Genomic DNA, 17,912 nt, shown 5'->3' with positions numbered 1-17,912 from the left:
CCACCTTGTTAATACTTCTTACTGAAGAGAAATTAGTAATATTTTTAAAATAGTTAATACTTTACAGGTTTCATAAATTTGTTATGAATTACAGTGTGTGTTCCAGGTATATATTAATGAATGGCTAATGATTTTTTTACTGATTATTATGAAACTAAAATATTTTAAAATAACATTTTAAATAAATTATTAAGCCCTCCTAGTGCAAACATAATATAGAGGGAAACAAGAAATACTGAATGACTAACACAGAATATTAAACATACCTCAGTTCTCGAACAACACTGTATTTGTTTAATTTCTACATTAGTTTATAAGCAAAGGCAATTAAGATTAAAAGAAAGAAGAGAATGAGCCTGTACAGAATAAATCTCAGGTATACAAAAGTAAGTAGTATGATATTTATGTTCTCTGTCTCCTCAAGAGAAAGAAAGTCTGGCTTTTTTATCCTTGGTGAGGCTGCAAGGAAGAAGGCTACAGTTTTGCCTTTTGAAGTACAAAATATTTCTGAAAAATGAATCATAAAATCATAGAACTATTCAGGTTGGAAAAGACCCTTGGGATCATCCAGTCCAACCATCAACGCTGTTCTACAAAGTTTTCCCCTAAACCATATCCACCAACACATCCAGGAATGGTGACTCAACCACCTCCCTGGGCAGCCTATTCCAGTGTCTGACCGCTCTTTCTGTGAATTTTTTTTTCCTAATGTCTAGTCTAAACCTACCCTGTTGCAACCTGAAGCCATTCCCTGCTTAAATCCCAGGGGAATGTGTGAGAGGTAACCCCCACTCCGACCTGGGGCCAGACTAATGGTTCATAATCCTACCAGTAGGGTTAACATCTGAGCCTGCTCAGAAAGCACTTGCCAAAAATCCTGCCATGCTTCTGCATTTAGGCATCCTGAAGCACTGAGATAAGGGTATTTGGAACTTAAGTCCCAGGTTTCAGGTCTGAAATATATGGCAACTTTTGCATCATTTAGGTACAGGTGATTGATCTGCACTTAAAAAACATGAGTAATATTTAGAGGGAGCCATCTTTTGCCTAGTGGCTGAGACATTAAGGCTCGTGTGCAGAACCAGGAGTCTGGGGCTCAGCATTCTCCTCAACCCCTTCCATCTTTCCCAGGAGTGCATTTCCCATCAGGATGCCTGGGTTCCACCTCAAGTCCCAGCCCATGGCACACCTTAGTGTTGCACAGGCTGTGATTAGTTCAATACAAAGAACCCCCTTGAGCAGCACATCCCCAGCCTTAGATTCCTGACCTATGAGCAGCTTCTGAGTTTTGTGTTTGGGAGTAGCTGGAAAGGAGCTGGGCTGGAAGCCTCCCAGGGTAGCATTTCTCCAAAAAGGAACTGAGTCATGCTCCCTTTTTTGTTTGCTATCTCTGAAGCCCCTTGAATTGTGCTTTTCTTTCTCCACAGTGGCACAGCTTCAGCTACGACTCCCACTGCAGACTGGCTTTGAGCCTGGTTGCTAGGAGATGGCAGCTCTGAGTTCAGGTCCCATCCTCACCACAGCTAGCAAAGACTTTGCATCCCAAATGTTCCACCTCTTCACCATGTATTCCAACGAGGAGCCAGGACTCAGGTCTCCCACTTCTTGGCCATGTGCTCTAACATATGGGCTGGTATGCACTAGGGTGCACCAAGCGCCTTTGCTGTGCTCTCTGGCTAGGCTCTGCTTGCTGTGCTCTGCTAGAAGTTCAGGGCATTAGTTCTGCAAGAAACTCACTGGTAGGTTTTCAATGCACTGACTAGAAGGGCTCTGGAGGACACATAAATTCAGGAACAGCAAATTTCTGTGCTCCAGGCAGTCAGGATAAGGAAACAGGCCCTCTGATACCCTGCTGACCTATAGGAGTTAGTCCCCCTTGCACTGCACTCCTTAAACACAGCCCAGTACTTTGATAAATTTTCAGAAGATCCCTTGATGATCTTTGTGAAAATAAAATGAACCTCTGAGTGAGTCAATGGCAGGAAGTATCATCTAATTTGAGACATAAGGATACAGAACATCTCATCCATGAGAGTGTTAAAGACTTGGACAATGAGTTAAGCATTGTTGCCAAGATAGAACTTTACTGTGTAGTTTATGGATGCTTTCTCAGAGAAAACAATACAATTACTCTTATAAGACACAGCAATGACCTTCGAAGATAAAAGGTAAATGATAATAAAGTTGAATTCCTGGCAAAAATACCTTGCAATTTGGCCCTTTGTTTATTATTACTTAAAAAACCGCACAGAATAGTTTCACCAACTCTCTTAAAAAATGCAAAGCTTTGCCTCAGCCCATATTGGTTCCCAAGAGGCCCCATTCTGATTGTTTATGGGATTAATTATCTGAAGGTTCAGTGTTCTGTATGAAATATTAAAATTTCTGTTAATAATATATATACCTTCTCCTGAGTCATCTCAGTTGTGCCCAAGCATCCTTCATCAGGAAATATCAACAAGACAGGGGTATCTTCACCTCAGAAAAGTTGCTAGTGTCTTATTTCAGAGGTGGAACCGATGACTGCTCCTAATGCAAACAGGAAAGATGCTTCAGAACCTGTTTTGCTTCAACACAGGGACTGGATGCTGAACTATATGGTCCCTCTGTGCTGGTAATATTCATTCTTATTTTTAAGTAAATGCTTAAAAATAAGGTTGGAGATATTCATAGCATTCTTAGCAAGTTTGCTGTGTTTAGCAACCAGAAAAGGGTGTGCAGAAGAGAGAGGCATGAAAGATATGGACCTGTTGGAGGGAGTCCAGAGAAGGGCCACCAAGATGATCAAAGAGCTGGAGCACCTCTGCTGTGAAGACAGGCTGAGAGAGTTGGGGCTGTTCAGCCTAGAGAAGAGAAGGCTCTGAGGAGACCTTATAGCAGCCTTCCAGTGCCTGAAGGGGCTACAGGAAAGCTGGGGAGGGGCTTTTCATCAGAGAAGATATTGATAGGACAAGGGGTAATGGTTTTAAAACGAGAGATGAGAGAGGGGAGATTTAGGTTAGGTATTAGGAAGAAATTCTTCACTCTAAGGGTGGTGAGGAACTGGAATGTGTTGCCCAGGGAGGTTGTTGATGCCCCATCCCTGGAGGTTTTTAAGTCCAGGTTGGATGAGGTTTTGTGCAACCTGGTCTAGTGGTAGGATTCCCTGCTCTTGGCAGGGTGGTTGGAACTTGATGATCTTTAAGGTCCCTTCCAACCTTAATGATTCTATGATTCTATGAAATAAATAAAATCTTACATGACGGGGAGATAATTATAACAGATCATTTTTTAGTTAAGTACTCTGAAAAGGCTGCAAAGATTCTCACCTTTTTTTTTTTTAATACTGATCTTCCATAGATCCATTTTATTTGAAATCACTGAAAAAATTTTCACCAGGTAAGAGTGTAAAATCAGGCCCACAAAAATTCTACAAGTTGAAAGAAACAAAGAAAAAGTTCAAATACATTTTCAGACTAAATCAGAAATTCTGGCACTCAGGTCCCTGCAGTGGGCTGAGTCACACACTGATAGTTTTCCTTGTTTCCAACTACTAAAACACATTAAATCTTCCCTTAATTATTTTCTTTTTTTTCACCTGTGTGTCCTTAAAGTTGCCACAGGGGCATTCTGTAATCACAAGTGGAGGTGAGATGCTCCAAAGCAGTAACTACAGTAAGTGCAGATGGGGAAAAATACACTTTCATCTGAAACATGATCTCCTTTAGAGGAGAATGGGAGGCCTGTTGTGTTAAATCCTGTTAAATATTATGCAAGCATCTAAGAGGCAAACAGGGAGCACTGAGGGGAACTCAGGGGGTACAGTCACTACTCACTCACAGTGCTTTCAAGCTGTGATTTTAGAGGAATCCTTACCACTTGGCTCTTGTGTGGATGGACACCCACTCAGCCTCTGCAAACACAGGAAATGCTGTTTTATTCCCTTCCTCTATTCCTTCTGTCATTTCTGAAGCTGATACTTCATAAGAAGTAGTTGGAGCATTCTATATTTTTTTTTGTCTTGTTGATAAAGATATGATTCTCTGGCTTGAAGGAGACACTTCTGTGCTCAGAAAGTAGTGGCTTTTTTCTATCCTCTCCCACACAATTTATGGACAGAGTTGGGTTTTGCAGGGGATTGTGAGCTCTTCAGAGTGAAAGGATGAACCTTCTCCTTTAAGAAACAGTATGGTTGCCTTGTGGAATACAAATAAATGAATATTCTCAGATTTTTAGGAATTTTTACTTATTTCCACTCTTTCTTTTCAGTGGATACATGGTAAACCAGAAAAACATCTGTGCTTTTTTTGACATGTATTATACTTTTCTGAAAGCAATAGATGTGGAGTCTTAACAATGAAAACGACCCTCTCATGAAAGGTAAAATGTAACAATAATTCAAAACCTTTCTTTGTTTTTTTGCAGGATGAGGCTGCTCCAGCTGACAAACAGTACAAACAGGAGCCAGCCCAGGTCACTTACTCAACATCAGCTGTTTCCAGCACACAGGAGGTGTTGTACATCAACGGCAACGGGACCTACAGTTACCATAGTTACAGAGGGCTTGGAGGTGGGCTGCTAAATCTCAACGATGCTTCTAGCAGTGGTGAGTTTCCTTGCAAAATGTACCTGTGTATGTGCTCATGTGTACGTTTCCCCCTGCTGTACAGAAAGCTAGTCTGAGGGGTTCAGTACCCATAGGCTATTACCAGATAATGAGCAGGAACACAATCCTGCAAACAACTGCTGCTGAGCAAAATACTTGCTCACTGCATGCTAGTCTCCTTTCAGTTTCAAGGGAGTAATTCACAATAGGACAAGATTCAACCTGAAATCTGTAACAAAGATGAATAAAAAAAAGATGGGTTAGATCTTAAGTTGATTTGCATGACTTTATGAGGACCTACCCTGTTGTTATTGTCCTTTCCTCTACCAATGACAAAATGAGGCCATTAGTATTGTTGTGGCTGGAGCTTGAAAACACCAAATGCCATATTTTATAGCAGAAATTATTTAATCTAGATTTCTTACATGGTTTCTCTAGCTACTTTAATTTATTGCAGATAAGGATCTGGCATGACAAGTGTTAAATGAGAAAGCAGCACATCTATCTATACCTTAAGCTAAAAATGATGCAGGTAATTATGTGCCAATATGAAGCTGGATTTCATTTAAATAGACAACATTCCTTTCTTCTTACATTAGCAAGCACCTCTAACAAACAAATGTAAACTCATTGGATTATTTGTTCAAAATAGCCCCCCCTATTGGCGTCATACAAATTCAGAGCAAAGGAAATGGATTGCCTATGCTGGTAACAAGGGTATTGTCTGTCAGAGAAAAGTGATTACTCTAGAAGACTGATCCAAGAATGGTATTTTAAAAATGTTTCAGAGGACAGAGAATTCCCTGTTTTTTTGTCCTGGCTGAGGAGAGTGCTGCTTCAGGTACATGGGCTGACTTAGGCGAGACAGTAACTGTTCAGCTATAGTCTCTTATTTTCTACAGGCTAAGCCGTTTCAAAATGCTATCAGGGCTGCAGCCTAAAAGGAGTTATTGGTGTGTGGTGTCTTGGCAACCTTCAGTCGTGTCTGCTTTCTCACACCCCCCAAAATCCTCAAAGGATAAATCCTGTGAATTATTTGCATTAGATTTTCGAAAGGCTTTTAAAAGATAATATTTTAGTTATCGAAAGTCCTTGACTTGAAGAGAGTGAATGATGATTACAATTGTTTCCATATGCAGGAAAAACACATCTGAGATACTGAATATGATCTCTGATCAAATATTTTCATAAGAGTAAGACTGGCTGTGGAAAGCTCATTTCTTGGGAAAATGCACAAGAACTTTAAAATTGTCTCTTACATTGTGGCCAGAGAAGGTCCAAGCCAGATTCCACTGAAAACAGTTGGCATTTGCTCTTTTACCCAACTAAGAGTAGGATTAAACTCCCCATGTGTTATTTGTCAGAAGAAGCTGTCAGAATTGTCCAGTTTTACATAACTCTAAATTGTGTGGAATCACAACTGTTTTGTGTACTTGCTGTTCCCTTCAAACCTCTTGTAATAGGATACATTTTAGTAACTCCCATTTTTCAGTGAATTGTGTGATTTAGGCAGAAGTATCCTATGTCATTTCAGCATGAAGTTTGAAGAAAATGAAGTACAAATTCAACTTATTGAATCAGCAGTTGCTTTCTGATTAGAAGCAACATTTTCTTTGTACCTTTCACATAGAGGACTCCAGTGCTTGTTCACAATTAAATCTCAGGATGGGTTTTGCAGGACAAACTGATTATTCAGGAACTGCCAGACGCTGTGTAACTAATACAGCCAGGGAACCATGCAGTGTGCTGCATTCCTCCCTGTTGCATCGCTGGAACGAGGGGACCTTCTCCACCTGAGTGGATGCCTGTGGTTTGCGTGCTGACATATGCTCAAACATCATAGAATGGTTTGGGCTGGAAGGGACCTTACAGATCATCTAGTTCCAACCCCACTGTCATGGGACACCTCCCACTAGACAAGATTGGGAGGTTTCATCCCTGCCTTTCTCTACTTGCACTGGAAAATTTTGTCTGGATATCCTCTTACTTTGTAAGACTAGTAAGCCATTGCAGCTCTTCCAGATGGTTGTGCATAGTTAAGAGTGTTGTGCAAAGGTGTCCATCTTCTCCCCAGGGATCCTACAGGATCCAAAGCACATAAGCTGTGAAACAAAAATTTTGGAGCTTCCAAACCCCCTTGCTTTCTAACACTCCTCACCGAAGCAGGAGGCTGGGTGTGGCTGGGTAAGGATTCCGAGATCAAGACCCAGTAACAACAAACAAGCTGTTACTGAGCAGGCATTCCTTATTGCAGCGCTGGGCAGCACTGGGGAATCTCCACCATGAGTGCTCCAGTGAGTCAGTGAAACACCCTGACTAATATACACCAAAAACATGCATATTCAGTTCCATGTCAATGAGTTCCCAGAATTCCTTTACATAGTCATTTCATTTCCTGGAATTGGCTATCTTTGTAATTATGCATGCTCGAAGGTCTCCTTTGGGGGTCTTTGTTGATTCTAGTCCTTTGTCGTCTTTGTCCTGGTCTCTCGTCCTGGTCCTGTCTCCAGTTTCCCGCTGGTAGGTTGCCCAGGTGGGTCAGAATCCACATAACTGTTGTCTATAGGTGCCACAGGTTCTTAGAAGACTTGATGTTATCACAACCTGCAGGATGATTGGCATAGTCGACTGATAGTTTCACAAAGCACATTGTTTTAAAAGCAACCCTTAGTATAGCAAATTAATTATTTTAGTAGACTTTTATTAGGCTATATTTCTATTGAATTTACTAACAAATATGCTATCATGTATCAGCTGCATGAACCAAAAGTCTTTGTGCCAGCAGTTGGAAATCAGTTGTTGATACTAACAGTCTAGCTGGATGCTGATTTGTGAGCCACTTGCCATTTCAGGAAGATCATTAGGAAAGTTGTGGAAAGGCCACAATCCATCAATTCTGAGTTTCATTGACACAAAAGCAATCAGTAGCCAACCTAATTATCTCTTGACTATTGAGGGTAAAGTGCTCTGGCTCCATTAGTTGGTTTCCCTCCAGATGAAACTGGTGGGCTGGGAGGCCAGTGCTTTGGGATCTGTCAGTCCTCTCTGGTATGTCCATGGGTATTTGCTTTTTCATTTGTAGACTAAGAGTGGATGGAGTTGTAGCTGAGAGGGGTAAACATTGCTCTCCTAATGGACCTCACACAGGACAGTTGTTTGCAACCATTATTCTTTTGCAAGGACTCTTGTTCCAAATATATGCCAGGCTTTTACAATGGTTAATGAGTTCCCTCTCAAGGGAACAGGGTATTTGCTTGCAAATTGTTTTCAGGACCTATGAATTTAAGAATACATTTCCTTTTCAACTTAGTAACTCATCAAATGTTCTTGTTACATTTACAAATGTTCTCCTAATGTAAAAATAAATATACACCTCATTCAGGATGTGTGTATAAACAAATGCAGTCTGGTTTTGTGTATCTGCTAAAACAGAAAAAAAAGGAGAAGTTACAAAAGCTTGCTAAAACTTGCTGCTTGAACACTTATTTCTGGACCTTCCTCCATAGTAACATAGTGACTATGCCCAATTAGCTCTCCTATCAGTAGTCCAGCTGATGCATGTATTTTGTTTGCTGTGACTAATTTAGTTTAATTATATATATATATATATATTTCCCCTATAATTAGTTCATCGCTACAGTGATCCCATCTTATAGACTTCGCCCAACTGTTTGGTGGCCCTGGCTCAGGGACCTCTCTGTGCCTGTTATTGCAGTGCTTCCCTCCTCAGTCTGTCCTTCCACATGGCTAATTACAGAATTGTAATTAGCTCCTTGCACAACTGTATGGGGCAAGCCTTCTGCAACTGCTCAATATGACCAAGCAGAATGCAACAGCTTGTACAGTGACCCCTCTTTTATTGTGGGCAGGAAAAAAGCACAGCAGGAGAAGGCTTGGGCTTACAGCACAAGGATCTTTTTCCCCCTGCTTTTAAACCCTTTAGGCCAAGCCAGTTCAGCTGGAAAGCTTCTCTCCAAGCAATCTGTGGGTTGACAGAGCCTCTGTCAGCCTGTACATGGGCTGGGTAGAAGCCTTTGGGCACATTGTCTTTGATTCTTGTCGACGTTAAAGCAGAGCTGCTCTTTAAGAAGGGTGGATTTCCACAACTTTCCTTTTTTAAGGGTAATGCAGTTCCAGCAACAGAACTGAGCAGAAAAGCTCCATGGTGGAGCGAGCAAGTGGGTATGAACAAAATTAGCTTGTCAGCTCCTAACCAACCACAAAGGCTTCAGCTGGCCCTGACCCATCACATCTGGATCAAGCATGGAGGGACACCCAGCTTGCATGCAGGAGGGTGAGGGCAGGGGATAGGCAGCTCTGCTGGGAGCAAAATCTCTTGCTGCTGCCAGAAGCTGTTGAAGTCCCTGCCTTCTACCTGAGCCTCTTCTGACAGACTGGGATTGCTCCGTCTCTGCACGTTTCTGTCCAGTGTGCTGCAGTCCATCCTCTTCTGGTGACTGCCAGCTGTCAGCACTCTCTGAAGCCGGGGTGGGCTTGTTGGAGCCTTGTTCTCCACAGCCATTTTGTTTCCTCAAGTCCATTTTCCCTAAGAGGTGCAGAGAGTGTTTCTGCTACCATTGCCAGGTTTCCTGGAGGTGGTTCAGCACTGTTTCCTCTGCATCATCCCCTAGTTTTCTGGGCAGAAATGTCAGTCGTTTCCTTTAGTTGTTTCCTGTGTAAAAAGAGAGGGTATTCCAGTCTTGAGGACAGACTGACCATGCAAGACACGTCCTTGTGTCATGATAAGACAAAGCAGCTGTTGTGTCTCCATTTCTTTACACAGATCTGCAGCCTACCTCCACCACAGCCGCGACTCAGCACTGCATCCCAGGCACCACAAACGTCCAGTCCCCTTCCAGCTCAGGTGAGTACTCCCACCAAATCTGAATACATTAACACCACAAGCAAACCCTGAGCTCTTGATGGCTTCTTTTTAAGCCTCCTCTCCCACAGGTGGGCCTGCAGACCATGACCAATGGCCTCATGGTCCAGCTAGTGGCTGCTGGACTCCCACGACACCACTCTTCTCTCCCCACTGCTCCCTTCCAGGGTCGCAGGAGGGCTGTGCTCTCCCAGCCGTTCCCCATTTTAGCTGGGCCTCTTGCCCATGTGCAAATCAACCTTTCTGGTCCTTCTGCCTCCCGGTCCTTCAGGCAGTGCAGCCCTGCCGAAGACAACAGGGTAGCTGGGGCAAATTCCAGGAGCTGATGTTGCTGAACCTCAGCGATCAGCATGGCCATGCTGCTCTGGGGCATGGAGAGGAGGGCCAAGCACTCTTGTCCACTTTTGCCTGTGACAGTAGGGAGGGTGCCTCATTTCCTAACCCTCAAATTTGTTGAAGTTGTAACTTTCTGTAAGATACTGTAATTTGTTTGATCAGTAGAGGCTTCTTGGCTATAAACTAGGGAAAAAAAAGTCAGCTGAGAATATTCAGTGTGTAGCTAATTCTTAACGTTCTGACTGGGGTTACCCACAGTCTGGCTGTCCATGATGTAAGGACTGAATGGGATTTTCGCAGTGGTTGTTCTCTCCAGCCCTTCTTTACGCTTCTACTCTTGTACAGTCTCCTGTGTTCTCAGTGCTACCCTGATGACCTCAAAGTGGAGAGAGAGAAGAAAGACAAACCACCTCATCTCTAGCACAGCTGCAGCCTAGGGCATGGAGAGACACAGAACAAAAGCAACAAAGTTAGGAGCTTGGGAGAGTGTGTTTAATCCCGTTTTGAAGAAGGCATAATGTGGGCTTGGGAGAAGTTAAATGGTTTTAGTTATGTTGTGGCAAAAGTGGGAATTTCTTGCTGAGAAATGCTGGCTGAATTCCATATTAACATCATCCCCACATTCCTCTTCTCCCTTTGTCCTCCACTTGAAATTATTGGATACATGGCACATGCAAGTATTATCCTGCTCCCACCGTAGGAATGGAGATGGAATGTCTGTAGATTTATTGGGCAGTATCCTACTATTCTACCTTTGCATAAAGCTCAGGAGACTGTGATTAGGCAAGACAGGTGTATGCCACGTAGTTAATCACCTATGGTGGCTAGGGAACATTACTGGGGGACCTCAAGTAATCATTTCATCACAAACCAGTGTAGTTGCTGATTGTTGAACATGCATGATGTTCAGTGGCCACAGGCATTTGTGTGTTTTCAGATTTCTTTCCTCAGGCAACACAGCAGATTTTTTTCTGCTGTCTGAACTAGCTGAAGGTATGTTTTCCAGAGGGAAAGGTGTAGAAGGGAGAAATAAGCTTAAAAGGTCCAATTCATTAGTTCTTATTTTATTGATCTGGGATCTTCTGGCACTTGAAGCAATTGTTTTAGGTACATCTCTCTGTTTGAATGCAGGAGGAAAAGAAACATTGACAGAAGCATAATATCACAATAAAACATTCTTGTAATAATAAATACATCTTGTTTGGAAAAAGCAGCATTCTCTGATAGTTGTTTCTATTTATTTTTATTGAAGTATATTATAATCTAATACATTCTCACTTCTAAAGCCACTCATGGGGGGGGAAGGGGAGAGGAGAATAAGTGCAATAGGAAAGATACACGAGAGATTTCAAATCAGGGGAAAATAAATTTTTCTACAAGTGCTTTTTCTGTCTTCACTGATGAAAACAATAATTTAACTATTAATGAAAATGTAGAAGCATAGATGCTTAAGCACATATAGCTTTTTAATTATTTTTTAATTCTAAATTATTATCTGCAATAGTGATAACCATTTTGAGAGTCACTGACACATTTATTATTCTGTCAGTAGTTGTTAATTATAAGCTTGGCAGCTATGCAGTGACAGCACACCATTCTTAAGGGATTTTTGCTGAGACAGTTGATAGTGTCTAAGCAATCAGTAACAGCATGTCTACATCTGACCCATATTTTGGAATTTGATGTAAATCATGTCGCTAATGAGTAGTCCATGAGGCAATAACTAGTTCCATTTAAGTCTTGCAATATACAGAAAAACCATTTGTCCTGCAGTGTATTTAATGGCAGATATTCCTGATAGCTAATTTGATAAATGATTGCCTAGCACATGAAGAGTGGGTTTTCAGAGTTCTCATATTCAGCTTGATGTGGTTCCAACAAGAACAGTTTCACTTCACTGGGGAAATTAGGTCTATGTAACTGGACTGAGGCAGTAAATAAAAAATATTCCCATGTTAAATGTCAATCAGGTGGCCTCAGCAAGAGGCAGAGGAACAATACTTCAGATTTCTGAAAGAGTACAAAAGACTTGATTTGTCTCAGCAATTTGTTTAACCTGCTGCTGAGAGAATGTTGTGCTGTTATGTAAACATGGGAGGTGAGAATTGTGAGCTGTAACACTATGCACTAAATTAAATCAGTAAAAATAAGTATCCTGTCTTCATCTCTGCCACATATGCTTCATCTTTACTTGCACACGCAGACGTTGCAGAACCTGACAATGTTTGCAATCAAGATTTTTAATTGTCCTGAAGTACTCCAGGACAGGAAGCAGTATGCTAACATGTGCAGTATCACCTTGGAGGAACCTGATACTACAAATGTCATTGTAATTCATTCAGATTTCCCTCCATCTAAGGATATACTACCTTGCTCCCATTAAGACTGGCAGCTTAATAAATAATGTTAAGTATACTAAGGAAATAGTTCTATTTAAAGTAAGGATAGTAAAAGAAATGGTGGTGAAGCTGTCTGGCTTTCTCCAGATTTAGTCATCTATAATGATGACTTTTGGAGATAGATACATGTGAAGTCTCTACCTTAACCAGCTATTTTAAGCCTTCAGAATATCTATGACTTATTTGTCTGGTTAAAGAAATATGGCAGGTGTTTACAAGTAAGATTTAGATTCCTGTGTGTCTATAGCTGATGTGCATAAAATTACACTGGAAAAATTAACACTGTTAGAACAAGATGCATTTATTCCTTATTTTCTGAATGACTAGGTATGACTGATGAAGCTACAGGTAAGTTACAGCATTTTTAGCATGTAGCAGCCTGGACAACCTTTAAGAATCAGTAATACGGCCATTGAGTGTCTTTCATAGCTATTAAAAGCTGAGACTGCTGTAATACATCCTGGGGCTAGTCTCTGAGTGAAGTATTCTCCCAGATATAAAGCTTGGGCTGTCATAGGCAGGCCTTGGAGATGAGGTGTAGGGGTCACATACATAATTAGAAAAAGGACTAAAATCTTTATCCCTACATCAGGCATCATCGCTTGTTCTCTTTCTTTTCAGCTCTCTGTGAGCACATGCAGCTTCCCTTCCTGAAACGACACCAGTGCACTCACTGTCCTGAACCCATAGCCGTGAACACTTCTCTGTGTGTCTAGATTTATTTGGTGTTTTGCTCATGGGGCTTTCCTTTGAGGGGAATGAGGACAACACTGTGACTTGTTAAGTAAAAATCAGGAGTTGGGGAGTGAAGTAGAAACAAACAAACAAAAAAACCAAAATATCACCAAGTAGTTTGAAGTAGCTGGGATAATTAAAATCTGAATTTTCTTATTTCCTTTATATACAAGAACTCTATATACAACAGAAGTCTCACAGACCAAGAGGAGTTCTGGTTCCTGGTGGTTCCTGGTGTGTGCAGACTGGAGATTTGCACTTGCACAAAACTTTATTTCCACTGCCTTCAAGGATTCAATATTATATATATTCCAAAGAGTTAAAAAACTTTCCTCATGGTATCTGATCAGGACGGCTAGAAACACTGAGCCAGATCTTCAGTTTGTGTAAATCACTGTGGCTCTATATGCTTCTGAGGAGTTACACTGATTTATGCATGCTAGACATCATGTCTTCTCCTAGTCTTCCTTTCAGTGTGGAGCTTTTACTTTGTCTCATCATGTTTTGTAAGGAAAATCCTCAGAGATGAAAGCAAGCACATTTCTGTGTATTTTCTACTTATGAGTGAAATTAACTTGATATCCAGTTTCATCACTTAAAAATCTGGACTACCAATGAGAAAAGCCCTTCAGTTCTGTTTCAGGAAAAAAAGATGTGCTCTGCCACAAAAGCTCTGTTCTGCCATATATCGGGTGTGTGTTTTTGGCAATGACATGAATGAGAGTCGAGGAAAGAACATAAAAGTTAAATCAGGTTCATGTGGAGCATAATGCCCTCAATATGTCAGTGGTAGCTTTTTCGCTACCGCCTCAATAAATATAGAAGTCTTTAATGGCCTCTTACCAGCCATTCAGTCCAGCTGGCTTTATGATTTGTATACCCTTCTTCTCTGTGCTGGGTTAAGATTTTACTTGGAAATATCCTCTGAGCTCCTTCACACTGTGATCATTTCCCTGCAGCGTGCAGTCACACTGAAACAAATTCACTGAGCTAATTGTCCTTTTATTTATCCTTTGTACACTGGAAGTCATTTAAAAGTCAGTTCACTTATGCCAGTGTAAAGCTGGATGATACAGTAGTAGGGCTAAGTGCTGTTCCAGCTAGTTGTGTAGTAGGAAATAAGATCAAATAGAACCCTTTCTGTTTGAGTAGTTTCTTTTCATAGACCCAGTTCTGCTTTTAGTCCAGGGGAGATTTTCATTAACTTCAGTGAGTGGGGGGACATGGCAATCTTCATGTTCTTAGTGGCCTCAGCCATATCTCTGCATAAATATAAAAGGAAAAAAAAAAAAAAAAAAAAAAGGAAAAGAAAGAAAGAAAAAAAATATTTATGACCAGATCTTCAGCTTCTGCAAAGCAGTAGATCTCATTCCATTAGTACTTAAAATGAGTCTGGGTTTGGATCTTGTATTTCTGATGGGATTATTCAGGAGAACCTCTAGAGTATGAATTGGTGTGTTCTGTACTCTATAGCTGAATATGCTAAATTTTAAAATTATTCCAGTCTTTTTAGGAAGCATGATCCATCCAGTGAGCCAATGCTGAGTAAGCCTTGGCATTGGAATACACTGTCCAGTTGAAATTGAACAGTGACATTTTTCTCATAGGAAAGCAAGATACATTGCTTTGGATAACTTGATGCCAATTTCCAGGAGAGTAGTAAGATTAAGAGCAGGCTAGTTTGATCTTCTCTCTGCCAAAAGTGTGGATTTTTGACACTGTGAAAATGAATGAGCAGTATTATTCCATATTTGCACTTAATAAACTGCTCGATAGGTACACTTGCCATCTGTATCCTTCTTTGTTTAAAAAAGTCCTCAGTCCAATTCTGCCTGTCCACGTGTTCACTCCAGGAAGAAAAAGTGTATTGCGTTAAGTGGAAAATGCAAACATCTCATCAAAGCACCATCCATCGTAACTGATTAGTAACCATGGTCAAATGACCAGGGAAATTCTGCACAAGGGTGTGCTTCATGATGGCAGATGGTTCTGCTGATTGCAGGAGCCTGCAGACTGGTCTCAGGAGTGCTGTCTTCTGCCTGCAGCATACATGGTCTTGAGAATATTTTGGTGAAAAGTGTGAAGCATGTCGGTATGAGCTGCTGGTGCAACCTGGTAATGGCTGCAGATACTCTTGTCAGCTGCGAGCAGCCGCCACAGGTGATGCTGTCCTCCTCACTGTGGCAGCCAGATTGTCACCAGCCTGGTCTTATTCATGACCAGCTATTTCTGTAAGTGATCACATGGCATCAGGGCTAGTCAAGACCATTTATCTATGTCTGTAAGGGATTCACAATCTGTCCGTGTGCTGATTGAAGCATAAAATGTGAAAATAGATATCTGGAAAACATAAGTTTGATATGCTGTGATATGAAATGGAAGTGTGCAGATTGCCATGAGGGATAGGATGGCAGCTGGAGCTGGGAAAGGCACAGGAGATGAGCCTTCTGCCTGCTCACCAGCGTCAGATCGCAGGGCAGTGTTGGGGTGCAAGTGGCCACACTGTTGGGATACTCCCCAGAGGGTGTGGACTGCTGGCAGTGGACTTGCCCCTCATCTTACATAAGTAAAACTTAAAGGGTGTCTGTCATGTATGAACATATATCCCTGTGGCTCCTGTCAAGGCAACTGGTAACTGACCAGTTATGGCTTATTTCTGCTGCTTCTCACTGGCACGCAGCTGAGAGCAGATTTTGCTACTCCCCATTTGTCACCACAAACCCCTGAAATGTCTCTGGCAGTGGATCTGAAGCTTCTTTCCTTTTCCTTTGTTGTCGGCAGGTCCAACAGATCTCAGTATGAAGAGGCAGTTAGCAACCAGCTCTGGATCCTCCAGTAGTTCGAGCTCTAGACCCCAGCTGAGTCCCACTGAAATCAACGCCGTGAGGCAGCTGGTAGCAGGGTACCGGGAGTCGGCCGCGTTTTTATTGCGTTCTGCAGATGAACTGGAAAACCTTATTTTGCAGCAGAACTGAGTCACGTGACCTTTCCCACCGGCCTGGTCTTATCGCAGAGTTTCCACTAATGACATTTTGCTTTCCCAGAGCACACACTTCAGTTACTGCACAGTCTTTTAGGAGGGTTAATTGCCATAATGCCACTGTTCTTGATCCATAAAGTGATGTGTTAAGGTGCTTCAAGTGAACTTTGACCTCTGGTATTTCTGAGGTAACTTTGCGGTGTCCAGCCTATTGCTTTTGTTTTAGTGTGTCAGCATAAATATCGAAAAAGTGGCTAGAAATTAACTCGTTCTAACAAGTGGAGGAAACAGAAGATGCTGTGATGGTTTAAAAAACAAACAAACAAAGGTTCAAGATCCAAGTGCAATATTAGTGGAATGTGATACTGACTCATTGGACTTAAAGCTGCAGTATATGGCAAAGCGTTGCCAAATGTCCTGTTGCCACAGGGCATAATTGCAATTAAAAGGATCTTGTATTTTAAAAAAATGTAATTTTTATAAAAAAACAAAACAAAAGAAAAGATTTTTGTTTTCATTCAAGATTTTTCATTTTTACTTTGGTAAACTTTTTCACTGGTCCTGAAAATGTTTTGAGGAGCTATTGTAAGTCCCCCCTTCCTCTCTTGAACCCCTGACTGTGCCCTTCTCCCCAACTTCATATTCTTTCTACAACAAGTAACTTTTGATGCTGGATAATTCTTCCCCCCTGTACTGTAAATTGTCATCTATGGAATACCTTCCAAAGGAAGCATGCATTTCCTGCATTCATACCATTCTCAGTTCCATTCTGTAATATATTGCAGCTTTATTAGCAATCAATAAAGAGTTGAGGGTTTTTTTTAAAAAAGACATATCATTGAGAAAAAATAAAAAAAGATAAATTGATTTCTTACAGTGAGCTCATCTAAATCCATGATCACTGCTGCTGTCCTATACAAGTCCCTCTAGTTGTGATTGGATGTAGATGATGAATGTTAAGAGGTTGCAAGTGACAATCTGAAAATTTGCACTCTTGTGTGTATTTATTTTGTTTTGCTTAATTTAAACAAAATTCTTACGGAGGAAGGTCATTGACACTTCTGGTATGATTTGTAAAATTCCCAGGCCTCGCTAAAACTTGTACAAAACTGTTAATGGATGCAGCTGCAACTATAATAAAACTCTTCTTTCCCCTTCCCCACTCTTCCCAACCCCTCTATTTCTTATTTTATAATATTGATTACACATTAATGGTGTTTTCTTTGTGCACTACAGCAGGCTTATTTTTCAGTATATAGAAAAAAAAGTACTTTAGTTTATGCTTATTGTACTATCTGTTCTGTTGTTTAGCTTTTGTTGAATAACAAGTTTCTTGTGCATTCCTAAATTTGCCTTATTTCATGTACAAAATTTTATGTAATTCCGTTTTTGACAATGAGTTTAAGGCATCAGTGATATTTTATATCTACTTGTTACATATAGTTTTCCAAGTAATGACTGTGATTGTGACCAAGTAATGTGCACTTTTTCTTGTAACTGTGGACATTGCTATGCTTTTTTTTTCTCTAGTGTTTCTAGAATTACTGTTGCTTACAGTTCTGTAAAAGAAAAAGAACTTTTGTGATACTGTTGGTGAATATTAATGTGAAAAGCCTATGAAATATGAGTATTTTGGAGGTACATAGATACACAAACATCTCTAAGTTGTGGACCGATGTTCACATATTTAAATGAGAATTCAAAACCTGAGGGCTGGAATAATTTCCTCTGTTTTGTTTGGGTAAATAAACAGATTTCTGTGTTTAAATACATTATTGTGAAACATTATAACATTTAAATTGACATACCCTTTAAAGCTATTTTACTGTCTTTAAAGAGGAAGAAGGACCTAGTCCAATTCATGCAGACACCCAAGCCTCATTTCTCAAAATTATTGACTAAATCCGGTGGGCTGAACTAGCTGGAGCTTTGTTTTAGTGAAGAATTTCCTCAATAAAGCAAAAGTGGGTGGTCCATAAATCATGAGGACCGAAT

The 17,912-nt window shown here is 40.9% G+C and overlaps 1 protein-coding gene across 4 annotated transcripts in view; it reads left to right on the top strand.

The window, feature by feature from the left end:
* Positions 1-17,685, top strand: part of NOL4 (nucleolar protein 4) — a 201,266-nt gene extending 183,581 nt beyond the window's left edge. For all 4 annotated transcript variants that reach the window (XM_051611489.1, XM_051611487.1, XM_051611488.1 and 1 more), the window contains 3 exons: positions 4,405-4,585; positions 9,369-9,449; positions 15,719-17,685. In XM_051611489.1, the coding sequence (XP_051467449.1) occupies positions 4,405-4,585; positions 9,369-9,449; positions 15,719-15,912 (456 nt within the window). In that variant the 3' untranslated portion in view covers positions 15,913-17,685. The remainder of the gene's footprint in view (positions 1-4,404; positions 4,586-9,368; positions 9,450-15,718) is intronic.
* Positions 17,686-17,912: the final 227 nt, after the last annotated feature.

Source organism: Apus apus, chromosome 2, assembly GCF_020740795.1.
Source record: "Apus apus isolate bApuApu2 chromosome 2, bApuApu2.pri.cur, whole genome shotgun sequence".
In the NCBI taxonomy this organism is placed as follows: Eukaryota; Metazoa; Chordata; class Aves; order Apodiformes; family Apodidae; genus Apus; species Apus apus.
The sequence above is the reverse complement of the archived record's forward strand: the minus strand, read 5'-3'. Positions and strand labels throughout refer to the sequence as shown.